This window comes from Acipenser ruthenus, chromosome 20 (assembly GCF_902713425.1).
Source record: "Acipenser ruthenus chromosome 20, fAciRut3.2 maternal haplotype, whole genome shotgun sequence".
NCBI classification, from domain to species: Eukaryota; Metazoa; Chordata; class Actinopteri; order Acipenseriformes; family Acipenseridae; genus Acipenser; species Acipenser ruthenus.
Genome location: NC_081208.1, coordinates 21,033,309 through 21,056,160, shown reverse-complemented (window position 1 = coordinate 21,056,160; position 22,852 = coordinate 21,033,309). Strand labels below are relative to the sequence as shown.

The 22,852-nt window shown below is 36.6% G+C and overlaps 1 protein-coding gene across 3 annotated transcripts in view; it reads right to left on the bottom strand.

Annotated features, from left to right (window-relative positions):
* The window catches only part of LOC117425442 (centrosomal protein of 89 kDa), a 104,150-nt gene that overhangs the window by 53,691 nt on the left and 27,607 nt on the right, over window positions 1-22,852 (bottom strand). For all 3 annotated transcript variants that reach the window (XM_034042390.3, XM_058993623.1, XM_058993624.1), the window contains 5 exons: window positions 18,469-18,584; window positions 15,975-16,155; window positions 14,322-14,489; window positions 13,425-13,566; window positions 3,921-4,010 (listed from right to left, as the gene is read on the bottom strand). In XM_034042390.3, the coding sequence (XP_033898281.2) occupies window positions 3,921-4,010; window positions 13,425-13,566; window positions 14,322-14,489; window positions 15,975-16,155; window positions 18,469-18,584 (697 nt within the window). The remainder of the gene's footprint in view (window positions 1-3,920; window positions 4,011-13,424; window positions 13,567-14,321; window positions 14,490-15,974; window positions 16,156-18,468; window positions 18,585-22,852) is intronic.

Below are 22,852 nucleotides of genomic sequence, written 5' to 3'. Positions count from 1 at the left end.
CAATAGTGACACGCGGCTCACTGGCACTTCAATGAATAATCTTTTTTCTATAGGTACTGATAACATCTTGAGTTACACAAAGAGACCTTTCTGCAGAACAGCTGATACTAAATTTCCAAAAATGACATTGTCTGCTAACAGGAATTTATATGTTGTTCAATAAAGCAGTCAGGTCATATTGTGCTTTATACAGTACGAAAAATAATTTCAGGGAGACTAGGTAAGGGAGGATAAGAGGGAGGAGTGGGGGTATGAGGGAGGCAGGGACAGGGTCCAGGGGGGAAGAGGTAGGGTGGGCCTTGGCAATGATGGAGGAGAGTTCAGGTAAGGATATGGGGGGGAAATCAGTAAAGGCATTAGGCGCAAGTGGAGGTGGAATGGGAAGCTGGGGGTGGGGGCTAGTCTGGGGGGTCAGGAGGTGTAGGCAAATAGTACTGATTTTGGTGGTGAAATAGTGAGTGAGATCATTAGCAGTGAGGGTTGGGAGGGATGGAGAGTGGGATGAGGGAGGGGAACGGAATTGCTTATTGAGGGTTGAGAAGAGCAGACTGGGATGGAGGGCCAGAGCAGTGATGAGGGTTATGAAGTAAACATGTTTGGCTAGTTCCAGAGCAGAGTGGAAATTGAAGAGGAGGGCATGATAGGCTTGGAGGTTCAAAGGTGAGGGGGAGGACTTCCAGAGTCGCTCAGCCCGACGCAAGGAACGTTGGTCCATTTTAAGGGACGGGGTAAGCCATGGTTGAGGCCTAAGTGAAGGAGAATAAGGACGTGGGGGTGCTAGGGAGTTGAGGAAAGAGAATAACGCAGTAGATAGGGTGGCGGGTACAATGCGGGACGAGGAAGGGAAGGGGGGGTAGGGTGGGGACATTATAGTAAAGGACTCGCTCTCACAGAGCCCGGGGAGTTGGTGAAATCCTGTATGCTCTCACCTACACAGGAAATGGGGGGGGGGGGGGGAGGGAATATCTAAGGGGGGAGAGGGTGGGAAGAGAAGGGTTGAAGTGCGGTTTGGTTCGCTTAGAGTGATATGTGAAACCTCTGAGAACCATGCAATCGCACCAGGATGCACATCAAACCAAATGAACCGAGATCACTTGAAATGGTTGTCTCGGTTCGTTTGCTACTTTGTTCCATTTCAAATTTTGCTCCCTGCAAAGCCTCAGCACACCACAACCACTCTTGAAATGAGTGATAGGTTATCATAAGTTTCAAATCTCTCGAAAAACATTTCTTCATTAGTGTTTCCACTTCTCTGAGAATAAGTCATTTTGCTGTAGATTGGTATTATTCTTCCAGACTATAGCAGGTGCAGCATTACCATCAATCAAAGTGCCAACCCATTGTTCTCTCTCATATATAATATGGTAATTACATTCTAAGGGGTGAATAATGCAGCCATTAATACTCATTACCGGCCAAGAAATAGACAATTACATAAAGATTTCTTCCTCTATTTCATGTATGTTTGGTAGCCATACATAAAACAAGTAAACTATTGTATTTTTTTAGTACTTGTCTGTTCCAAATGAAAGTGATAACAAAATAAAATGAAATGCAACTTACTAGGGTAATCAAGAACATGACTTCAATAAAGTGATTAACACAGAGATATGTGCTTACTCCGCAGTGCGCCATGCATTTTCATTTAGTTTATTTATTCAATATGAATCTACAATTGTGTATAATACGGTAATTTCGTAGATGTTCAGTTCTGGCGGGATTTAGCTTAGACACCAGGCAGAGCAGCGAGAGATGGCAAACACAGCAACAATGTCAATAAATAGAGCCTGGCACAGTGAGTAAAAAAATAAGAAAGAAAGAAAGAAAAATGCCAAAACGTAATGTATTTTTAATTATTATTATTATTATTATTATTATTATTATTATTAATAATAATAATAATAATAATAATAATAATAATAATAATAATAATAATAATAATAATAATAATAATAATAATAATAATATAAAAAGTAGCAATATGGCAAGTTCAACTAATTAGCCACAAATTATACACCTGGGAGTATATTGAAATTAGCTTGCTGGCAGTTTAAAAAAAAAAAAAAAAAAAAAATAGCCTATATATAAATTGTTTCATTTGTCTTACCATTTATTTAACAATGTGTCCCAGTTCTGAGCTTTCAAAATCTAGTCACTAGTTTCAAATATGTATTTTATCTTCAGTATTAGCGTACTATTGTTTCACAGGCATTTGTTACACAAGTGAGATGTAAGAAAATGTTTTGTTTTTTGTTTAAGGCTTTGTTTATTATGCCTTAAACTCGATAGCAAGCTGTTATCTTTTATGGTTTATGCAATAACTTTAAAAACCAACAAGAAATATTGAAACATGCTTGCACTGCAAAATGTATTTGCTGAAAATAATGAATGTCCCCCACATTGCAAACAAATGAATTTGAGGTAAACAGGTCTATCCACTCTAATTAAACATTGACAAGGGCGCTAGAAGACTACATACACAGCAAAATGACCCTAGAAACAACTAAACAGAAGGTAATGCACAGCCTTCAATTCATTTTACTAAACCATATGTCTTTCTGAGTATGACGTACTGTATAAATGCCCATACATAGTAGGAGAGACTATTTTAATAGAGTTGAAGAGAATGAAAAAGGTTATTACCTATTAGAAATCCACAAGGGTGTAAAATAGCATTTCATCAATATCATAAACACCTCTGAACCCACACCCTGCACTTATTGTGCTTATACTCAGATTTGTGCACCAATATATGAAACCAAAGGATTAACTCCATTTTCACAGAAAATGCTGTATATCCAAGTATATCTCAAACACGTCATTGTGTGATTCTACAAAGCTTCAAGGATGCTGTCAAGCTTGAATAAAAATAACAAAGATCACATTACACAACATAATAAATCACTGGATTGATTTTGAGTCCAAATCAAGAAGACAGTATATATATATATATATCTCATGTATAGATGTTTATCACATGTATATCTTCTTGTATCCATTCCCAATGCAATTATTTATATTGAATATTTTTAAATAGTGTTAACCTTTGTAATAATATTTAAAAACCTTTCTACCTGATCTTTAAACTTCTTCTGATTAAAAATGAATGACTAACATTTTGTGTTTTGAAAAATTCATGGGCATTAAATAAAATGATAATTGTCAAGAAAATAAACAAAGGTATGGGGATACATTGTTTCCTGGGTCCTTAACTAGAGAGGAGTGCAAAACTCCACTGGTAAGAAAGTGAAACATATTAGATTTTTCAAGAATCCACTTTAACAAACAAAATGCTACGTTAGCACTATTGCACATTTACAGTACCCTGCTTATTTCGCTATCGGAGAAATAGCAATCTATGAAGGCCACCGGTTTCCATATAAAAGTCTTTAAAAGTTTGAAAATACAAAACTACTGAAAAAGGAAATCTGACAGGTTTACAAAAGGCTTGCATTGATTTTTTTACAATTTTGTAAAAAAAAACAACAGCTTCATATTTTTTATTATAATGTGCACCACTGTTTAAAAAGTGAAATATTGAAAATAGTAAATTAGTGAAAGGCAATAAAGTATGGGAGTTTTATAATTTACTGTCAGCATGGATATCAGAGTGAAATATAGTGTTCCATTGATATGTATACATATTGATACAACATGTTTCACACTAGCTTGCTGATTTAAAATGTGTTCAGCCCCCTGACCAAAATATTTTAACACTGTAGTACAGAAGCAGACTCCAGCAATCTTCATGTAAAGGAAGTTCTGAAAAAACAGTCAGGTCTCTAGAGATTTTAAACTAGTCCAAAAGGCAGACATAGATAAATCACCAGATCTATTTAGTCACGACTAGACAATACAATGTCTGCAAGGTCACCCTCTGTCTTGATAACGCCAGATTGCCTCTATCTTATCACTCTTACCTTGACTTTCTCTTCTAGTTTGCCCATTCGGACGGTCCCTTCTATAATCTTGTTGAACACGTCTTGCTTGTCGGTTTCAAGGTTTTTGGCCTGTGGCATAAAGGGAAGAGGAAGGGTTATGAGACTGGGAATGAAGGATTAAGTGGAAGAGAAATGAAACCAAATTAAACTGATGAGAAAAACAATGCAACTGTAATGACATTCCCTATGCAAGTTTTTATATTCATGCATATTGATTTTACAGCATAATGTTAAATGTTCTTATACCATATGAAACAGCTTTAATTACCCCGTAATAACTTGTCTATGGATTAAAAAATAAATACAAAAAAGCCAGGAATTTGGTCCAGATTTTGTTACTATTTCAATTTTATTCCACAGAAATTGATACTGTCACTAGTGGAGGGGAAAAGTATTTGGTATTCAGAAATGTGATTACATGAAAGAGACCAAAAGGGTACTTTATACCATCCATATTTTCACAATATATAATTTCCTACCTGTGTAATATATTATTATCCATGTTTGTATGGTTTTATATTGTTCTATCAATACTGAAATTAATACTGTTATGATGACACACACACATAATATAATGCAACACTTGACTTAATTGAAAGAAAAAAAAGCCTTGTTAATATGTCTTGCAAAGCCATTTTAAAAAGTGCCATCTGCACATCTCTAGAGATTAACTGTACTTATAAGAAAAGAAAACCAACTGGATACCTTTGCACCTTTTCACTTATACAGAAAATGCATCCCAGGCTTCTCAATTGAATGAACAGCTGCTGTAACTAAAAAATAAACAGCGGAATTGAGATGTGCAGATGGAGGGATTCAGAAAGCATTCACATACTTGTGGCCCATGGGACACTGGCAGCATTGACTGACAACCAATGAGGACACCAGTAAAAACTGGCACAAACTATGAACTATACAAAAAGTAAATCAAATGAATTCAAACTCTCCTGAAGGAGGCAGTACTGAGAAATGAATCCCTCCAGAAACATGTGAACACCTTGCAGAATCATTCACCCTACGATTGGTCTGCCTAATTGTTTGTCAAACCCCTGCTGTTTATAACAATTCTATGTAAAAAGTCTTCTTCAACCTTTTATTTCGTTTTTATAAAGTTTTTTTTTTTTTTTTAAAGACATGTGACAGCGTTACTCTTGCCCTGCACAGAGGACCACTTGGCATCCTCAAACCAAAACAGATATGTGACTTGTGTAAATAATATAATGTTGTAAACAGTTTTTGTTTGTATTTATATCCAGCAGAAATAGGGTTAATGTGCCCTGTATTACAAGTTGTTCATAGTTTCTCTAAGATTAAAATGTGGAAAATCAATGGGACGATTAGGCACTGATTAGATAGTGTTTTAATTACCTCTTTAAACTAGCCTGGCTGTATATAAAGGGGGGGATGGGGGACGGGGGACGGGGGACTGGACGAGATGGGATGACGAGCTCTCATTAGAAAAGGGGAGAGCAAGGTGGTGCATGGAGCCCTGTGAATGCTTTGTGTGTTTGTGTAAACGTACCCAGACATCCTGCTAAGAGAAGTATATTTTTGTTTTGTGTTTTATTTGAGTCTGAATGTTTTTTTTTTTTATGCTAAAACTGTTGCAGATAGATATTCTAGACAGACAGATATAATGGAATGACTCCAGCGTGTCTGCTCTAGTCCTAGTGATTGTTGGTATAATGAATCTGTTTTGAACTTAATATTATGTTTCAGCTTTAAAAACGTTATGCTGCCTTTTGAAATTTCCTTGAAAACCGAGTTCTTTAATTGTGTACAGAGTACTGTGCTGCAGTAGATGAAACACATTGAGATGAACTGTTTCATTTTCAGGCGTCTCCTTACAGACATCACACACTGAAGCAGTGGAGCAGAATCAAAACCATCCCATTACACTCACCCGACATCAATTAATACAAATTACCAATTGGCTTTCAGATAACAGAACGGATCCATCGGGCTAAAGCAAATCTGCTAACATTTTAGCTGACATATATAGGTTTTGAAAGGTAAATCTTAATATATAATTATAAGACGTCAAGGGCAGGTGCGAGTGTTGATAATTGTAAGTGGTATGAAAACAAAGGTAAAATGGTACATTCCTGACCAAGATAACTTATGTGGGAAGGAAATCAGTTGTAATTTATGTCTGTTAAATGTGAATGACATAAAAGTGGACTGTGATAATAACTAAAGTGATATTATCTGGCACTTGTCCACATTGGTGATAATAAGTGGCATTAATGTGATATCAAGCAGGTTGGAGTGATTTTAAGCAAGTTTCAATACTTAAGTACATGTAGAAAATGTGAATGGTTAGCAACATTACACTTTACGCTTGTTCCCTTATTTTTTTCATTTTATTTTGAAGATATACAGGTTTTTCTGTGATACAGTATTTTTTTCCTGATAGTATATCACTACTGGGGTCTATCAATGATCTTAACATCTTTGCTCCTTAACTCTTAACTATATTAAGGTTTTCCTGCTGGTGCGATTTATAGACCCTCTTATTAACATTGCTACATACAATAAAAATACAGTGAAATTAGGTTTATACATTTTACATCTGCTGTATTGAGATCACCACTGTTTAGAGCATTAAAATAGAGCACTCCCCTGTGGCAAAAGCCAATTTTCATTGTCTGGCAAAGAACCTGTCCCCAATTAAATTTTTTTTAAAAAAACCCACAAAAACACTTTCTCTCAGACATAATGATCATCCTAATGTGGAATAATTATCTGAAAGTCTTGCTCATCACTTCTTTAAGGTTGCATAGTAATACAAATCTAAAAATATACTGACAGGACATTAACGGTTTTAGATACTACTTAGAGGAGTTATACAACAACAATATGTCCACAGTTATTGGCTGCCCTCCAGTACTGCCTCAGCAATTTGTTCATCAGTGAACAAGTGACCCAGACATAAACTTGGAACTTGGATGTGACAAGTGGAATGAAAACCCTGACCTGGTTATTTTACTCTGCAAGGTTCTGCTTTTTTATGTGCCCTTACGAGGTTCCAGAACCATTTGTCACCAAGCTAAAAGCAACACAATAAGGAGATGGTTATTCTGAAAATATAAGATTTTACATTTTACTTACAGTAGGGTTTTAAACAAGCCTCTGAGCTAACCACCTGAGACACTGGGCAGGTGGATCTTTTGCGCAAAATACCTTAAACTAAATAGCTGACAGAGATAAAGTTTAACCAGACTGAGTAAGTCACAGCTTCAGTATGTTTGTGCTCAATAAATATGTGTCATGTTTAAACACAACATCTATTTATTTGCATTTCGACTGTACTTGCTTCTACCAACGACTACCGATTTCCCTGAATGGGACACGCCACTTCTAAACCAAAAGAGCCAGTCAATGGACAGCCCTGGTTTAGAGTTTAAATCAATTAAACATTAGCCAAAATGTTTAGAATTGTGTAAATATTCAAACTGCAATGGCTTAACAAAGTCTTTTCAATATGTACCACACACAATTCTATTACATTTATAGCCTTCTGATATTGTCCAACTTCTGTTATTCATAATGCTCACTTGGACCGGAGGGACCAACCTTTCTCTTAGGGGGTGAGGGAGGGAGCAGTTCAGTCCCCAGGCCCTTCTAGTCCTAAGCCTCTTTTAAGATTGTCTGCACCGGCAGCCAGTGCCAACTGTGCCAAATTGTGTGGTGCTTTCTTATACTGGCCTCCAACAGTGAAAAGCTAATGCATAAACTCTACCAAGATGATCATGTCCTACAAATGTGGGCAGTTAAAAAAAATACTATAAATCAAATAATACATTGCATCTTGCAGTATTATATATTAATTTTTACATCAAACATGTTAGGAGTATACTGTATTAAAGTTTCAGTATGTGACTGATAGTGAGTTGAAATGTATTAAATACAACTGTAATCAGATAGACAATTTCCTTTCCTGTGACCTCATACAGCAAGGTCATTCCTGTTATCAAAGAAGGCAGAACTGCAAAAACAAACAGTATCACTTGAATGGTAAAAGATAATGGAGAAGTGAAATTGACAAATGCAATTCTGGGGTTTTGACAGATTAACTCCAAATCTAACACTTCTCTTTAGTGGCTTCATTTTGGGATAATTCCAGCAATACTGCACTTTAAAATGACCTTTAACAAAAACAAACTGCTGAAGATTGTTGTTTTCTTATAAGCCCTGTTGAAAATATCAGCTCTGTTGGTGTCAGATGTTATCAACCTAACAAACGCCATTGGGGAAAAAAAAGACATCCCACTTTAAATGGTTGAAAATGTGAGGATCTTTGAACTTTTTTTGCTGCTTTCAAGTCAAGGTATTTTTTTAGTGTCCAATGATTTACCCACCACAGCAATCACAACAGATCACTGAAGAACTACTGAAGGTCAGTGGGCGTCCTCCGATCCCACCACCAAGCCAGTAGCACCTTTACACCAAGGAGCTTGACAGCAGCTGTTGGCTAGGTACTTGTCCCTGGAAGACAAAGGCTAGCCCTGCAGGCTTGTGAGGACTCATTCACTGATGATTTTACATCCCTAACTTATTGGGGCGCTAGAATGCCTAATGCTCCCTGTGAAGCTCTGCAACTTCGTACAACCAGGACGCAAACGTGCACCCCCAGAAAAAAGGGGGTAAAATAACTGGCCAGAATAATTTGGCACTCAAACCACAAGGCTGTGCTTTTAACAGATGAGCCACTCGGGGACCCATGCCAATTTGGATCACAGAGCAGCGTCGAGGCAAGCTGGTTTCAATGGTGGGAGTAGCTTCAGTGTTTACAGCTAAAGCAGGCTGGTCAACCAAGTCTTCTTTCTGATGACTATACCAAGCAGGCAACAAGGAAGCCTACATAAGTGTGGTATACTGCAGCTTTAATCCCAACTCCAGACAAGTTTTAGCTTTCATCTACAGTATCTTTAAAAGAATGATAAAAAAAAGAAAAACAAATTAAAGGCTCGACCATAATACAACTTTCAAAAGCAACATATCAAAGCGTATTCACTTTAGTTCAGTGTATTTTAATGGAAACAGCTGCTGCTTCAGTCAAGCAAACAGCTATTCTTCTATATCACCTTTAACCAGGTCTGCCCACGCACTGTGAAAAGGACATACCTCGTGATCCGTTTGAACATTCCCTAGTACTTCATCTTAGCAGCAGGCAGTTTCGTTTTATATAGAACATGCTGTAAACCCTTTGTGTTTTAAACTGAGTTAATTGTGTAAATTTGGTTTATCAAAGAATAACTTACAGTACATAGTGAAATAGTAAGCAAACTGAACTGGGTTTAGTTGCTGTCTTGAATGAATAACTTTGGCCAAGCCCAAGCTAGGCTCATTAACTTACTTGTTAAGGCAATTAGTTTCCTCATTTAAAAAAAAAAGTAAACTCCTCCATTGCTTTAAACCCCCATTGCTTATCGTTATAGAAAGGGCAGCAGTAATAAGCAAATGTGTTTGGCCTTTAAAGACTTGAAAAATAGCACATTTATACACTAGACAATGACTTGAAGCATGTATATTAAGACAGCTTTCAAAGACCTAAAGCTACATTTTCAATGTTTTCTTAATAAGCGGTATCTGACTCATGGAAATTGGATTTTAACTCACAGAGCCAGAAGGCCTGCAGATGACACAAAATATGAAAGGTTTTTATTTTTCCCTGGTAAGCAACTAATAAAAAAATAGTATGAAGAAATGGATAATCTGATGGAAGGAATATATCTCATTAAACCTACAAAAACATGCGTGTACCATCAACTGTAGTTTTTTTGTTTTTAACTATAGGAAGCCTTTTTCCCTTGCTGCTGTAGGCTTTTTTGCAGTTGCTCATATTGAAGTAGCTGTGGATTAATCACTACAGAAGTAGCCCTGTCTGAGGGGTTGACAATCAAAACCAAGTAGAGATCATTGTTTTGTTCCTCGTTGTAACAACACAATTAACTAGAGGGAGAGACAATTGTGTGGTTTGCTGTTTTTAAACATTTAAAACTTTAAACATTCTCTCCTGGGCTTATAGTTAAATGAATGGCATAACAATATTTCAATCATATTTCAAGGGGCAGCAGTGTGGAGTAGTGGTTAGGGCTCTGGACTCCTGACCAGAGGGTCGTGGGTTCAATCCCAGGTGGGGACACTGCTGCTGTACCCTTGAGCAAGGTACTTTACCTAGATTGCTCCAGTAAAAACCCAACTGTATAAATGGGTAATTGTATGTAAAAAAATGTGTAAAAAATAATGTAATTGTATGTAAAAATAATGTGATATCTTGTAACAATTGTAAGTTGCCCTGGATAAGGGCATCTGCTAAGAAATAAATAATAATAATCATCATCCAGCCCTGCTTTCTTCAGTGCTAACATATCAAGATCAGCTATTCTAGGCAACTCAAACCGCTTTTTGGATAAGATTCGTCCTTGTTTCATTGGAGCAGTACTGTATTTGTTGTGATCATTTCTTTCTTCTTTTTTACACCGGAACCCTGCTGTGTGCAAGGTATTATGGGCATCCTTAAATATGCTTATGGAGCGGAGAAATTTTCAACTTGGGATAAATGAGTGGGAAATGATCAGCATATTGTAAATGTTAAAAAAAAAAAAAACACCTACAGGGTCAAAAAGTCCTTGCAAATTATGCAGTTCTTTAAAATTAAGACCAATTACTACGATTGCTTCTGAAAACAGAAGAGAAATTACTAGGGCTAAATGTAACTGATAGCAATGAGAAAAAAAGGTAATTTACTGGATAAGGGAGGCTGTTTATGGGTTGCAAGCAAATTTGTCAGCAAAACTGATGAAATGCCACAGAACTGTGCTAGCGGGGCAAAATTAGGTACCATCTCACTCATCAATCCAGACTTTCCCAGTAACATTGGATTATCTCAACGACTGGAAGCAGCTAATTTATTTTAAAACTGTTTTCAATTGCGTTTGATTATATCAACTTTCAAACGCAATTCACTATCTACTACCTGAAAACATGAAATCAAACCTTAAGGCAAACAAACATAAAGGGATGAGAAAATAATATCTGTTGTGTGCTGCCTATGTATGTTTTTATTCTTTTCTTAACAGACTTAAACTGCCCCTTTGTGTGACTTTGTGACAGACTGACATCAAAGGAATTGATCAGAGAATTGCTTGGGTCAATAAGGATGGCTGATTAGTTTAGAAGGGCTTAAAAATCTTTAGTGGGCTACATTTAAAAGGATAATACAAAAACATAGAGAGGCACCAAAAACAATTGAGGATGGGGAATTTGTGGTCCCTTAACCTCCCTGCTTATTAAATATCTTGTATCACTCAATACACTAATCAATAGAATTTAAAGACATAATATATATATTTTTTTAATCCATGATGTATGTTCTTAAATAGTAAGGAGCTTCAAATGTTATTTTAATTGCTTTTTACATTTCCTTTACTACAGTTTTTATGATGTTTGCAATCATTCTTACTCCAATACTAAGTCAGCATTTTGCTCTAAATGTGCCTTTATCTGACTTTGAGCTTGTCTGGAGAATCCTGTGCCAGGACTGAACAGCCTTCCTCATTCCATTGAAAGCATGTGCGTGACTTTTCAACTGCTAGCCCCACCTACTAGACAGAGAGTATGTGGGGCTGGCAGAGTTGAAAAGTCACACTGTAATTATCTGTATTGGAGTAACAGAACTTTAAGAAACACAACAGAATGACTGCAAACACAGTTAATTAGTATGGGACAGTTACAGCTATTTATTTTAACCACAATTTCATCCCGTATAGACATTCAGCATGATTAACAAGCCACCAGAACATTTAACCTTTGCGGCGGTTTCAGAGCAAGCCTGAGCAAGGTGGAATTGTGCTTGTACAGTGTTGCTCTCTCCCCCCGAAACAGTGAGTTTGTAAAAGATTTAAAATGGAAATGGACCTGCTCTCTGAATTCAACAGACTGTGAAAGAGTTACTGCCAATCCACTGAGCTCTTAATCATTCCAGGTCAGTAGGTAACTATGCGCTAAGCAAGCCTGTGTAACTTGAAACATATGTCAGATTACTTTGATTGATGAGTCAACTAATCAGTTACCAGTGCGTAGTCGCATATGAACACCACATAAGCATACTGTACACTCACATCTGTTTTTATGCAGGGGATTGTTGTTTCTTTGATACATGGAGAAAAAAAAGGAAAACACCTGTCATGTAATTTAAAAAAGGGTGAAGGTCAACCATGGACCACCAGGATGGCACTGATTCGAAGTGTCTGAAGTGTGTTTCAATAGACGGACGTGATCATTCCTCAGTGAATACAGCCTCAGTTTACAATTAAGCAAGAAGAATAATGCAATCATCAATAGCCTTGTATCTGCAGGTTATTAAATGTTGTAGTAGCTATGAAATTTGGCAGGATGGCAGACAGCAAGATTATAGGACCACCACCACCATGGGTCATAAAGGGCCTGTAGCGGTTTGTAAAGCACATAAAGCTAACAAAGGCATTTCAGTAAACCATAGATCTCAGATTTTCCTGTATGTTATGGTTCATGTGCAAAATCAGTAAACCTACATATTAACAAGTAAATGTAAAGATTTACCAGCTGATCGGCCAATCTATACATTAACTGGTAAATGTATAGATTTACCAGCTCACAGGTCAATTTATAAAATAACCAAGGTATTAATTACTTTAGGTGATTAGGTGTAATCAAGACTTAACAGACCATTTCAATGGTGTGTTTGGTCCCCCATGAGCCTAATTACTAAGCTGGTAAATATATACATTTACCGGTTAATCTATAGATTTACCGATTTTACAAATTAACAATAACACGCACATATACATTTCTGCTATTTCCTTTACAAAATCTCAAAAGTTTTACGCTTTGGCTCGTCCTCCCAGTAAAAATCACTTCTTTTCCTTTGACTGTTACAGTATGTTTGTAATGTTGACTGCATTTCTTTAAAAAGACCAAGAATGCAGTTTTCTTCACCAACAGCTTCAAGGAAACATCATTAACAAATGAAATACACCTTTACCATAGTGTGTGCAGAATTATTTTGATTTAATAAGGGCAACATTTATCTCGGTAGGATCCAGTTGTTGAAACAGCAGACTGCAGCATTTTCAAAAGGATACCTCTTGAAAGATGGCAACCTTCAAAACAAACCATTCCAACCTCTTGCTTACCAAATATCTTGAACTACCAGTCACCAATGCAGAAACGCATGATCAGGGTAAAAAGAAGAATACATATCACACCATTCTGCATCAGTAGTAAATACATAAGATTTTCATTTTCAAAGTTCTGAATACAATCTGTTACATATACTTGAATAGGAGATGATTATCAATTGATTGATTAACAAAACGGTTAGTAAGCAAAAGGGTATGAGTAGAGTAGAAGGGGCGGCAAATGTCCTACCCTCAGCTTTTTTGTACTGTGTACATCAATAACTAAATGCTTGTATATTGTGAGTCTGCAGTGACTTACCATATATATGAGCTGATCTCTCTCCTGTGTTGTTTTCTCAGCCAGGCTGATCAGGTTTGCAAGGTACTGATGAGCAGCAACTTCTTTATCCAGCGCTTCCTCAAGCTGCTGTTTCAGGAGGCCGATCTTCCGCTGAGACTTTCTACAACAAAACCTTGATTAAATATCACTTTAAAATTGTTTGTCGATACTACCCTTGAGTCAAAACGTTTTATTCTTTTACAATTACAATTCATTTTACAAAGGGTGGTTAAAAAGATGCCTAAATATCACGAATCAATGGGATATGTTTGGTAAACAAATTAAAGCGGTTCTAGCACCCTTGTTTCATGTTACAGCATACACATTATTTTCAGTTAAAAAACTATATTGGATATTACTGTATATATACTAGGTTGAAAATAGTTATCAGTTTGCATGACTTTCAGACTATTACGCACACACTTTCAAGGTAATTTCACCTAAGCAATTAATTCTAGATGTCACTGACCACAATACATGACAGTCAAAGGGGAAGCAGCTGGTTGCTTAGTGACAGGAAAGAAAGAAGGGGTAGGAATGATTCCACTCTCCAGGTGAAGAAACCTAGGAAGTAAACTATTACATGCTGTATAGTACTATGGATATTAAAACAGACTAAGGGCTGAGTTAAATAAAATAAATAAATAAATAAATGAAAATAAAAACAGTTTTCCCTTTTCTATGGGGTGGTGTATTTGGGGCACTTCATCCTATACCTAGAAGTGCGACTAAACAACGCCTTACAAATAGTATATAAAGACTGAATTCCTCCTAGAGGCTAACACTTATATTTAATTTAAAACATGTAACATGTCTAGTTGAATTCGAAAATCCTTCCTGTGAATAAATTGCCTATTGAGTGGGGAATTGTCATACCTGTTGGCATTCCGTGATATTTCCAGCTCAGTCTCAATGCTCTTGTTGTCTGCCATGAGGTTTGTTTTCTCTAAGAGCAGTGTTTTCTTCTCAGTTTGAAGGGATGCTATCCTCCCCATTAGATCCTCTACTTCCGCATGTCTCTTCTGCTCTTCCTGCTGCAGCTGCCTAAAATACAAAAAGGTTGCAATTTCTATTAATGTTATGGTTATAATGTGGTTCAAATAGGTGAATAATGACTTCAGAGACTTGATAGTTATACCTTAAACTGCAATTTAGCAGGTGTATTAAATATCAGTTTCAACTTATGTATTGCTGTTGAGAATAACTAACATTTTCTGTTGCATTACATTCATGGTGACTTTTTAAATCATGTGTAAACTCAAAGTAGATCTGGTACCAAAATCTAAACACCAAAAATAATACATTAGGATAAAATAACTCTGATATTTCATACCCATACAAAGTCCTCCTTTAAAAAGAATCGAGAAACTGCAATTACAACACACATTGAAAAAATACCCTTATAAAATAGTACATTTAAACATTTAATAAAATTACCAAAATGGTTAGAATTGTTTTTGTCATTTACACATGTAAACTTTTATTTGAATTCAATTTAAAGATTCTGGAAGATGAGACACACTGTATATATGCTTTTATAATGTCAATACATATTTATGATCAGGTTGCAACAATCACTATGTAATGCCAGAGTGCTCTGCAGCCCAATCACTCACCACCTAAAATGACATCATAACAGGACCCATCAAACGCCAGTAGAACAACTAAAACTGACTGAGTCCAACCGATTAACTGCAGGACCGGAGAATGCATCCGCAGCAATTTGGGGAATGTTCAAGACAGGCATTTATGAAAGGACAGGATAAAAAAAAAAAGACTAAATTACCAACCCTTCAAATATTTCTGCAAAGGCTGCACAGTTAAATGAAGCCTGACACTATTTATGAATACACCAGGAAAGGATATTGAAAGGTCTAAGAATCAGCTACAGGTTTTAAGATAATCTTGAATGAAAGGTCACAGAATTCATGTCAAATATCACTTCGTACTGCATAAAGGTGATCCATAAAAGTACACTGGAATTTAATTAATTTTTCATTACAAAAGAAAATAACACAAGATATTTTACTACTGAAAACCTTTGGCATAATTAATCAAACTTATTCAACTATGTGACGGGAAATTAAAATGAATGAATGAAATGGGCTATGTTTTTAGGACATAGACAGACCTCAAACATAAAATTCAAAGTTGATAAAAGGCTAGCATTATGTTCCCAATTAAAGATATAAAATGGAGCCTTACAGGTCATAACCATACATCATAATGACTTGCGTCTATAAATATGGTGTAATCCAGGCATAATCCCTCTACTGTTAAATCGTCTGCAATAACATTACATTTTACACTTCCATCTATCTGTGCGGTTTAAGAAAGGACAGCTCAGCGACGCAGGTACTGTATTTGGGTTGAAGGTGGCAGCAGGTATTCATGGTATTAAATAATGTAATGGTCGTAATGGTTGACCTGCAGTACTGGAACTTTAGTAACGGCATTGAAGTGTGCTGCGTTTGAACTCAACCTGAAGTTTGCTGCAGAAGACAGATAGTAGTTACAGCATGGCAATACCTTTTCAGTTCATTCATAGTGGAGACGTGTTCATCCAGCTCCACTTTGTTCTCAAGGTTGACTTTGGCGTACTTGTATTTGGAGCGCAACTCCTCCAGCTGCTTGCTGCATTCTACCAGCTCTTCCTGTTGGGTTTCTTTCTCAGCTTCCAGGAGCATGAGCTGTTTGGTCAACTTAGACACTGAAATAGAGGAGGCAGGGGTAGAAAGCTAATGATTGTTAAATAAAAAAATATTATCTGTATTGTTTCTATATCAGACATCATATCCCAGTGGCTGTTAAATATTAGTAGTTTAAAGCACCCCAGTGGCCTCAATAGAGCTCTCAGGATCATCTCTGAACTCCAAGTACATCTGGTACACCAGAGTGTAACCATTAACCTGTCCCCCTGCAACACTTAGTTCAAATCTTTGAACTTCTGGTTAAAACCATTGAGGAAAGATTCTCAGGTTGATGAGCCACGTTTCAAGTACAGTGCAACAGAAAATAGCTGTCCAATTATTATTTTCTATATAGTGCATAATGCCAACTATCGACTGGCAGCCACGAAGGAAGCTGTATATTGCCAAACGATGTGTTCGGGCAACATTGAATTTGTTGTTTATTTGTATTTTATATTTTACTGTAGCATGTCCATAAGTAGACTTCTGAAATCTGTTGCTGCGGATAAGTCAGAAAACAAGGTTTTGATATAATTCTTGATCAAATATAGAGAGTTATCTAAAAACAGCATTTGTCAATATGCATAATGTTTAAATTGTGTTTTCCGAGCTGAACAGCAGCAAACAGTGACAGAAGAGCATAACGGTGTCAAATCTCTCCCTCCCATAGACTTCCATGTTATACACTACTCACGGAATAAAAACAAAACAAAGAAAAATACCTTTTAGCAATATACTGAATAACATACTAAAATAAATAACAGGCTAATATCTATTGAGTTTAGTTAATCTCTTACTTAAATCTCACAGCCCCGAATAGCACTAGTCTTGGAATACCCAATGTTAATTTGGGTAAGGTAGTCCAAGATTAGTGCTAATCCGGGGCTATGAAACTACTTGTTTATGTTTAGTAGTAAACTGAAGCACATAGACATGTAAACGTGACACCCCTACCCTATACTATTGTCTTAAAAATGAATATACCCCAGACCCATTCCCCCATATACTGTATGATGCAGTGCATTCAACCACCTTGAGGTAGACTTAGTGTATTTTATTTTTTAATGGCCTGTCAAAATATCTCCGGCACCACATGCATCTCTGTAATTGCACCTATGAAAGTGTTAATCTTCTGTAACTGTAATGCCTTCTCTTTGCAATCTGCATAATTCAAGGGCATTGTAACATGGTCTAAATTTGGAATGAGGACTGCAAACCTCTATTAATGTTTTGAAGGTGAAGGTTACAAGGAATATTATATATTTTAATGGTACTGTACATGTCATTGAACAGTTGAGATGTCAAAAACTGTTTGTTTTTAAAGCCTGATATAACTTAACAGCTTCAGCGTTTGGAACATACAGAAGGCATTGCATGACATGACGTTTTGGTTTTTCAAAGAGTAGGAAGCCTCTTTTTTTTTAAATACAGCTATAAAACAAGTCTTCACATTTTATCATGTAAATATGCAGCTGTAAATAGTTAGGAAATGCCAATAGTGGGCTAATGGTTACGTTCTTAGCGTTTCAATGTCTTCTGTGGTATTAACACACAAATGCATTGACAAAGTGAAAAAATTTTTAGTAGTACTGTGTTTGCAACGTATTCAACAAGGGTTGAGTCTACTTACAATTCAGGAGGCTGATCTTACAATTGTGTGTTTAAAAGTTAATTCTATCCAAATACAAGGTAATAAAACAATTCCACTATATTTGCCTATAAACAGGTTTCTCTGCATTATAAATTCTCATAAGATGAGGGGGCAATATTTGCATGGAGCATAACAACAATAAACTCAGTGCGTAGAAGTACCTTCTAATTTGTCTGAAAAGATTATTTTCTTAACCGTTCTCTGATGGGTCGTGAATACATCCTTCAGGGGTGACTATTAAATTGTTTAAAATCTGTATTGCAAATTTAAAACTGAATATGCCTATGGAATTTCAGCAATGAAAACAGAATGAACTCTAACGCAGTTTAGGAATATAAATCCATTATAAAATCCCTACACAATTCAGCGAAAACTAGCAATCGGCCCAGGACTGAAAGGCAGGGGTTGTTCGGCTCAGGATTGAGGTGCGCTTGCTCATTTGCAGAACTGTGAAGGCAAGCTCTCATGAGAGCTGCTGGTACCACTGTCCGTCACCTCATCAGCATTAAAGAAAAAAATATAAAGAAAAAAAACAGTTCCAAGACAATATCCTTTTCTAAAAAAATAAACAAAATAAAAAATAGGAATGTTAAAGATAATGTGCAATGAAACAAAAGGCAGTGCAGTGTACAGCTGTGGAGGTAAAACTATCCCAGCGAGAGCTTAAAGCAGAAATTGTCACCTTCGTGAAGATGCTGATTGTGACTGTCCTTGGCCTTGGCCTGCTGTACCTCCAGCTGTTCCATCAGCACTTGGTTTTCTTCCAGGACAAGCCTGGCCTGGTCTCTTAATTGACGCCTGCAATAGAAATCAGTGATCACAACTAGAAAAGTGCAGCAGTTACTAAATAGCATTACAAACAGTAGTGCTGCAAGGACCAAGGGCATGTTGGGACTGTATATCCCAAAATTCAGATGCATGTTCAAATATTAGTTTAGTTTAATATAGCTGAAAAACCATCAGCATCTCATTGCAATACTTAAATATCTCAGGAGTAAAATGAAACACGGTATAGTATTCTACCCAATATTTATATACAGTGCCTTGCATAAGTATTCACCCCCCTTGGACTTTTCCACATTTTGTAGTGTTACAACCTGGAATTAAAATGTATTTAATTAGGATTTTTTGTCACTGATCTACACAAAATAATCCATAATGTCGAAGTGGGGAAAAAAATCTACATATTTTTCAAAATTATTTACAAATAAAAAACTGAAAAGTCTTGATTGCATAAGTATTCACCCCCTTTGCTGTGACACCCCTAAATAAGCTCTGGTGCAACCAATTGCCTTCAGAAGTCACATAATTAGTTGAATAGAGTCCACCTGTGTGCAATTAAAGTGTCACATGATCTCAGATTAAATACACCTGTTTCTGGAAGGCCCCAGAGTTTGTTAGAGAGCATATCTAAACAAACAGCATCATGAAGACCAAGGAACTATCAAAACAAGTCCGGGATAAAGTTCTGGAGAAGCACCAATCAGGGTTGGGTTATAAAAAAATATCCCAAACTTTGAACATCCCATTTATTAAAAAATGGAAAGAATATGGCACAACCACGACTCTGCCTAGAGAAGGCCGTCCACCAAAACTCAGTGACCAGGTAAGGAGGGCATTAGTCAGAGAAGCAACCAAGAGGCCAATGGTAACTCTGAAGAAGCTGGAGAGATCCACAGCTGAGATGGGAGAAACCGTCCATGGGACAACTATAACCCGGATGCTCCACAAAGCTGGGCTTTATGGAAGAGTGGCGAGAAGAAAGCCATTGCTGAAAAAAACCCATATCAAATCCCATTTGGATTTTGCCAAAAGGCATGTGGGAGACACAGCAAACATGTGGAAAAAGGTTCTCTGGTCTGATGAGACCAAAATTGAACTTTTTGGCCTTAGTCCAAACCCTATGTGTGGCGCAAAGCCAACACTGCTCATCACCCTGAGGACACCATCCCCACAGTGAAGCATGGTGGTGGCAGCATCATGTTATGGGGATGATTTTCATCGGCAGGGACTGGGAAACTGGTCAGGATTGAGGGCAAGATGGATGGAGCCAAATACAGGGAAATTCTAGAGGAAAAACTGTTTCAGTCTGAAAGAGACCTGGGACTGGGGTGGAGGTTCACCTTCCAGCAGGACAATGACCCGAAACACACAGCCAAAGCTACAGTGGAGTGGTTTAAAAACAAGAACCTGAATGTCTTAGAATGGCCCAGTCAAAGCCCAGACTTCAATCCGATTGAGAATCTGTGGCAAGACTTGAAAATTGCTGTTCACCAACAGTCCCCATCCAACTTGACAGAGCTTGAGCAATTTTGCCAAGAAGAATGGGCAAAAATTACAGGATCCAGATGTGCAAAGCTGGTAGAGACTTACCCAAAAAGACTCACAGCTGTAATTGCTGCCAAAGGTGCTTCTACCAAGTATTGACTCAGGGAGGTGAATACTTATGCAACCAACAAATGTCTTTTTTTTTGTTTAATTAACTTTTGTGTCACAATAAAAAATATTTTGCACCTTCAAAGTGTTAAGTATGTTGTGTAAATCAAATGGTAAAAATCCCAATTAAATCCATTTTAATTCCGGTTGTAACACTACAAAATGTGGAAAAGTCCAAGGGGGGTGAATACTTATGCAAGGCACTATATATATATATATATATATATATATATATATATATATATATATATATGGTACCATACTAGATTAGGGGAGTTAGCTGCATGGATCATGGCAGAGGATCTGCTGTAATTGACCTTTTCTCTGCTCTTGTTTAAGTTCTTTACTTTACAGGGCTTGAAACTTGCACCAGCCCAGCACCCATTCTGGGTTTCATAACCATTCAATTAAGTGTACTATTTAAATGCTCATAAGATAGGAGTCTGATGTTAAATAAATAATTCCTTCTAATAACTTGAACACCACTTATTAATAAACCTAGAGACTCAGATATTATTTATTCATAGGTGTGATTCATTCAGAGAAGATTTACCACCGGCCCGATTATTCAAACTCCTGGTCCTGATCATTTTAATAATATACTTAAACAAGGGATGTTCTTTATATGAGTTTTAAGCCCTTGTATATATTGGACATTCAGACTAGGATGTGTAAGAAATATAGTGAGACAGCAACACATAGCAGCATTAAAAAGGGTTTAGTTGGCAATTAGGCTGTTTAATAAAGAGCATTTCAGACAAATTAAAGCAAAATTCAGATATACCATAGAGAATTATGCAAGGCATACAAACATGAATTCGTTAGATAGTTTTATCATAAGCAAATAGAGAGCTATTGCAATGCTGAAAACAACCTTCTAAACAAGGACATTGCTCACTGGATTTAAAAAATGTTCTTTAAAAGTATTCTAATTCTGTAATTCGTTTGTAATTAGTTTCCACTATATTAGAAAAAAATGGCCAGTACAGGGTTAGATCGATGTAAGGAAATGGCAAGAGCTTGCATTTTCTTTTACAAAAGGATTTATAAATACAAAAAAAAAAAAAATCAGAGAGTTCTAAAAGCACAGTACTCCCCATGTCTAATACTTAATGTTATAAAACACCCTCTCATTTTTATTCTGACACACAGTTCAACAGTTAGATCTAAAAATGTGATTCAACTACCTATGTACATGAGTTCCAAGTAAGATGCTTAAATAAGAGATTACTGGGATGTATTTCAATAACAGATAATGTAAGCAAATCATTTGAATTGCTTTATCACGTTTCCTTTACTTTTTGATTCTGTTTGCAATCATGCAGAGCGGTTCTGGGTGTTGTTGCTCCAGTGCTGGGTTATTATCATGTTTTCTAAATCGTCCTTTACCTGGATTCTAACTTACTTTAAGCCTATCTGGAGAAGTACAGAGACTGAACAGAGCTGCTCATTCCATTCCAATCAAGGGATAATGTGACATTTCACCTCTGCCAGTCCTACCTATTCTCGCTGTCTATATCCCCTCCAGTCACTGTGTGCATAATTGCACCATGTTAAGTTTCCTATCTATGTATCTATTTTATAATGTTTTCCAAAATGAATGCTGATGAGGTTTTTCTCAACTTCTCGAACTCCATAGAGTTCACACAAATTGTTTTTAAATATCTAAAAATGCAATTTCAAAATCGTGACAGAAGGGGATATAAAAGTGGAGTACTTGGCACAGTTCAAAAGGTCATACTGTCACATGATTTGAATGGAATGAAGGCTGTTCAGTGCTAGATTCTCTAGAGAAGCTCAAGGCAGTTGAATGTCAGATAAAGGGAGATTTAGAAAAGCATACAATACCTCCAATTATGGAGCAACATAACCCAGAACCACTCAGAATAACAGCAAACACAATTAAAACGACACTCATTATTCCACTCACGTTAGTATTTATTAGAAGCTTACTTTGTCTGTAAAGATAGATACTGCACTGCACATGTCCAACCTGTTTTGACAAAGAGATATCTCTTCTCTGGAGGTAGGGGAGGATGGCAAAAGCCTTCTCGGGGTTTAAAAATCAGACAGGGATTAAAAACTGAAATCACTGACTCAGAAGAGCAAACAACTAGTCAAAGAAGCTTATAAAAAATGTTCATGAAATCAAAAGGTCAGCCAACAAAAACATGTTGAGCAAGAATCAAATTTTAGGCTTGTGGAATACACAACTAAATTGCACCCTCTCCTTTGTAACAATAAACTGCAATAAAGCTTAAGGGCACTTTTGGTTCAGAGTCGCACAAATATTAACAATCTTCAGTTGATTGTTCTTGGTAAGCTGTCAGGGATGACGACTGGCAATTAAGACAAATGATGTGCACCAACCTTTCATCAAGTAACCAGTGTCGTGATCAGCATACTTGAGGATCTCAAGATCTTTTGCAATCATCTGTTTTGCAAAACTCTTTCATAAAACAATGGAGTTTAGCTTTTATCCACTTTTTTTTTTTAAAGGTAACTTTCTAAAAGGTGATAATATATTATATACATTACATATCTTTAGTAGAATCCATGATATTTGTAATAAGCAATACAGTATGCAATACCAGTACTCATACAACTGTATGGCTTTTGCCTGATGCAGG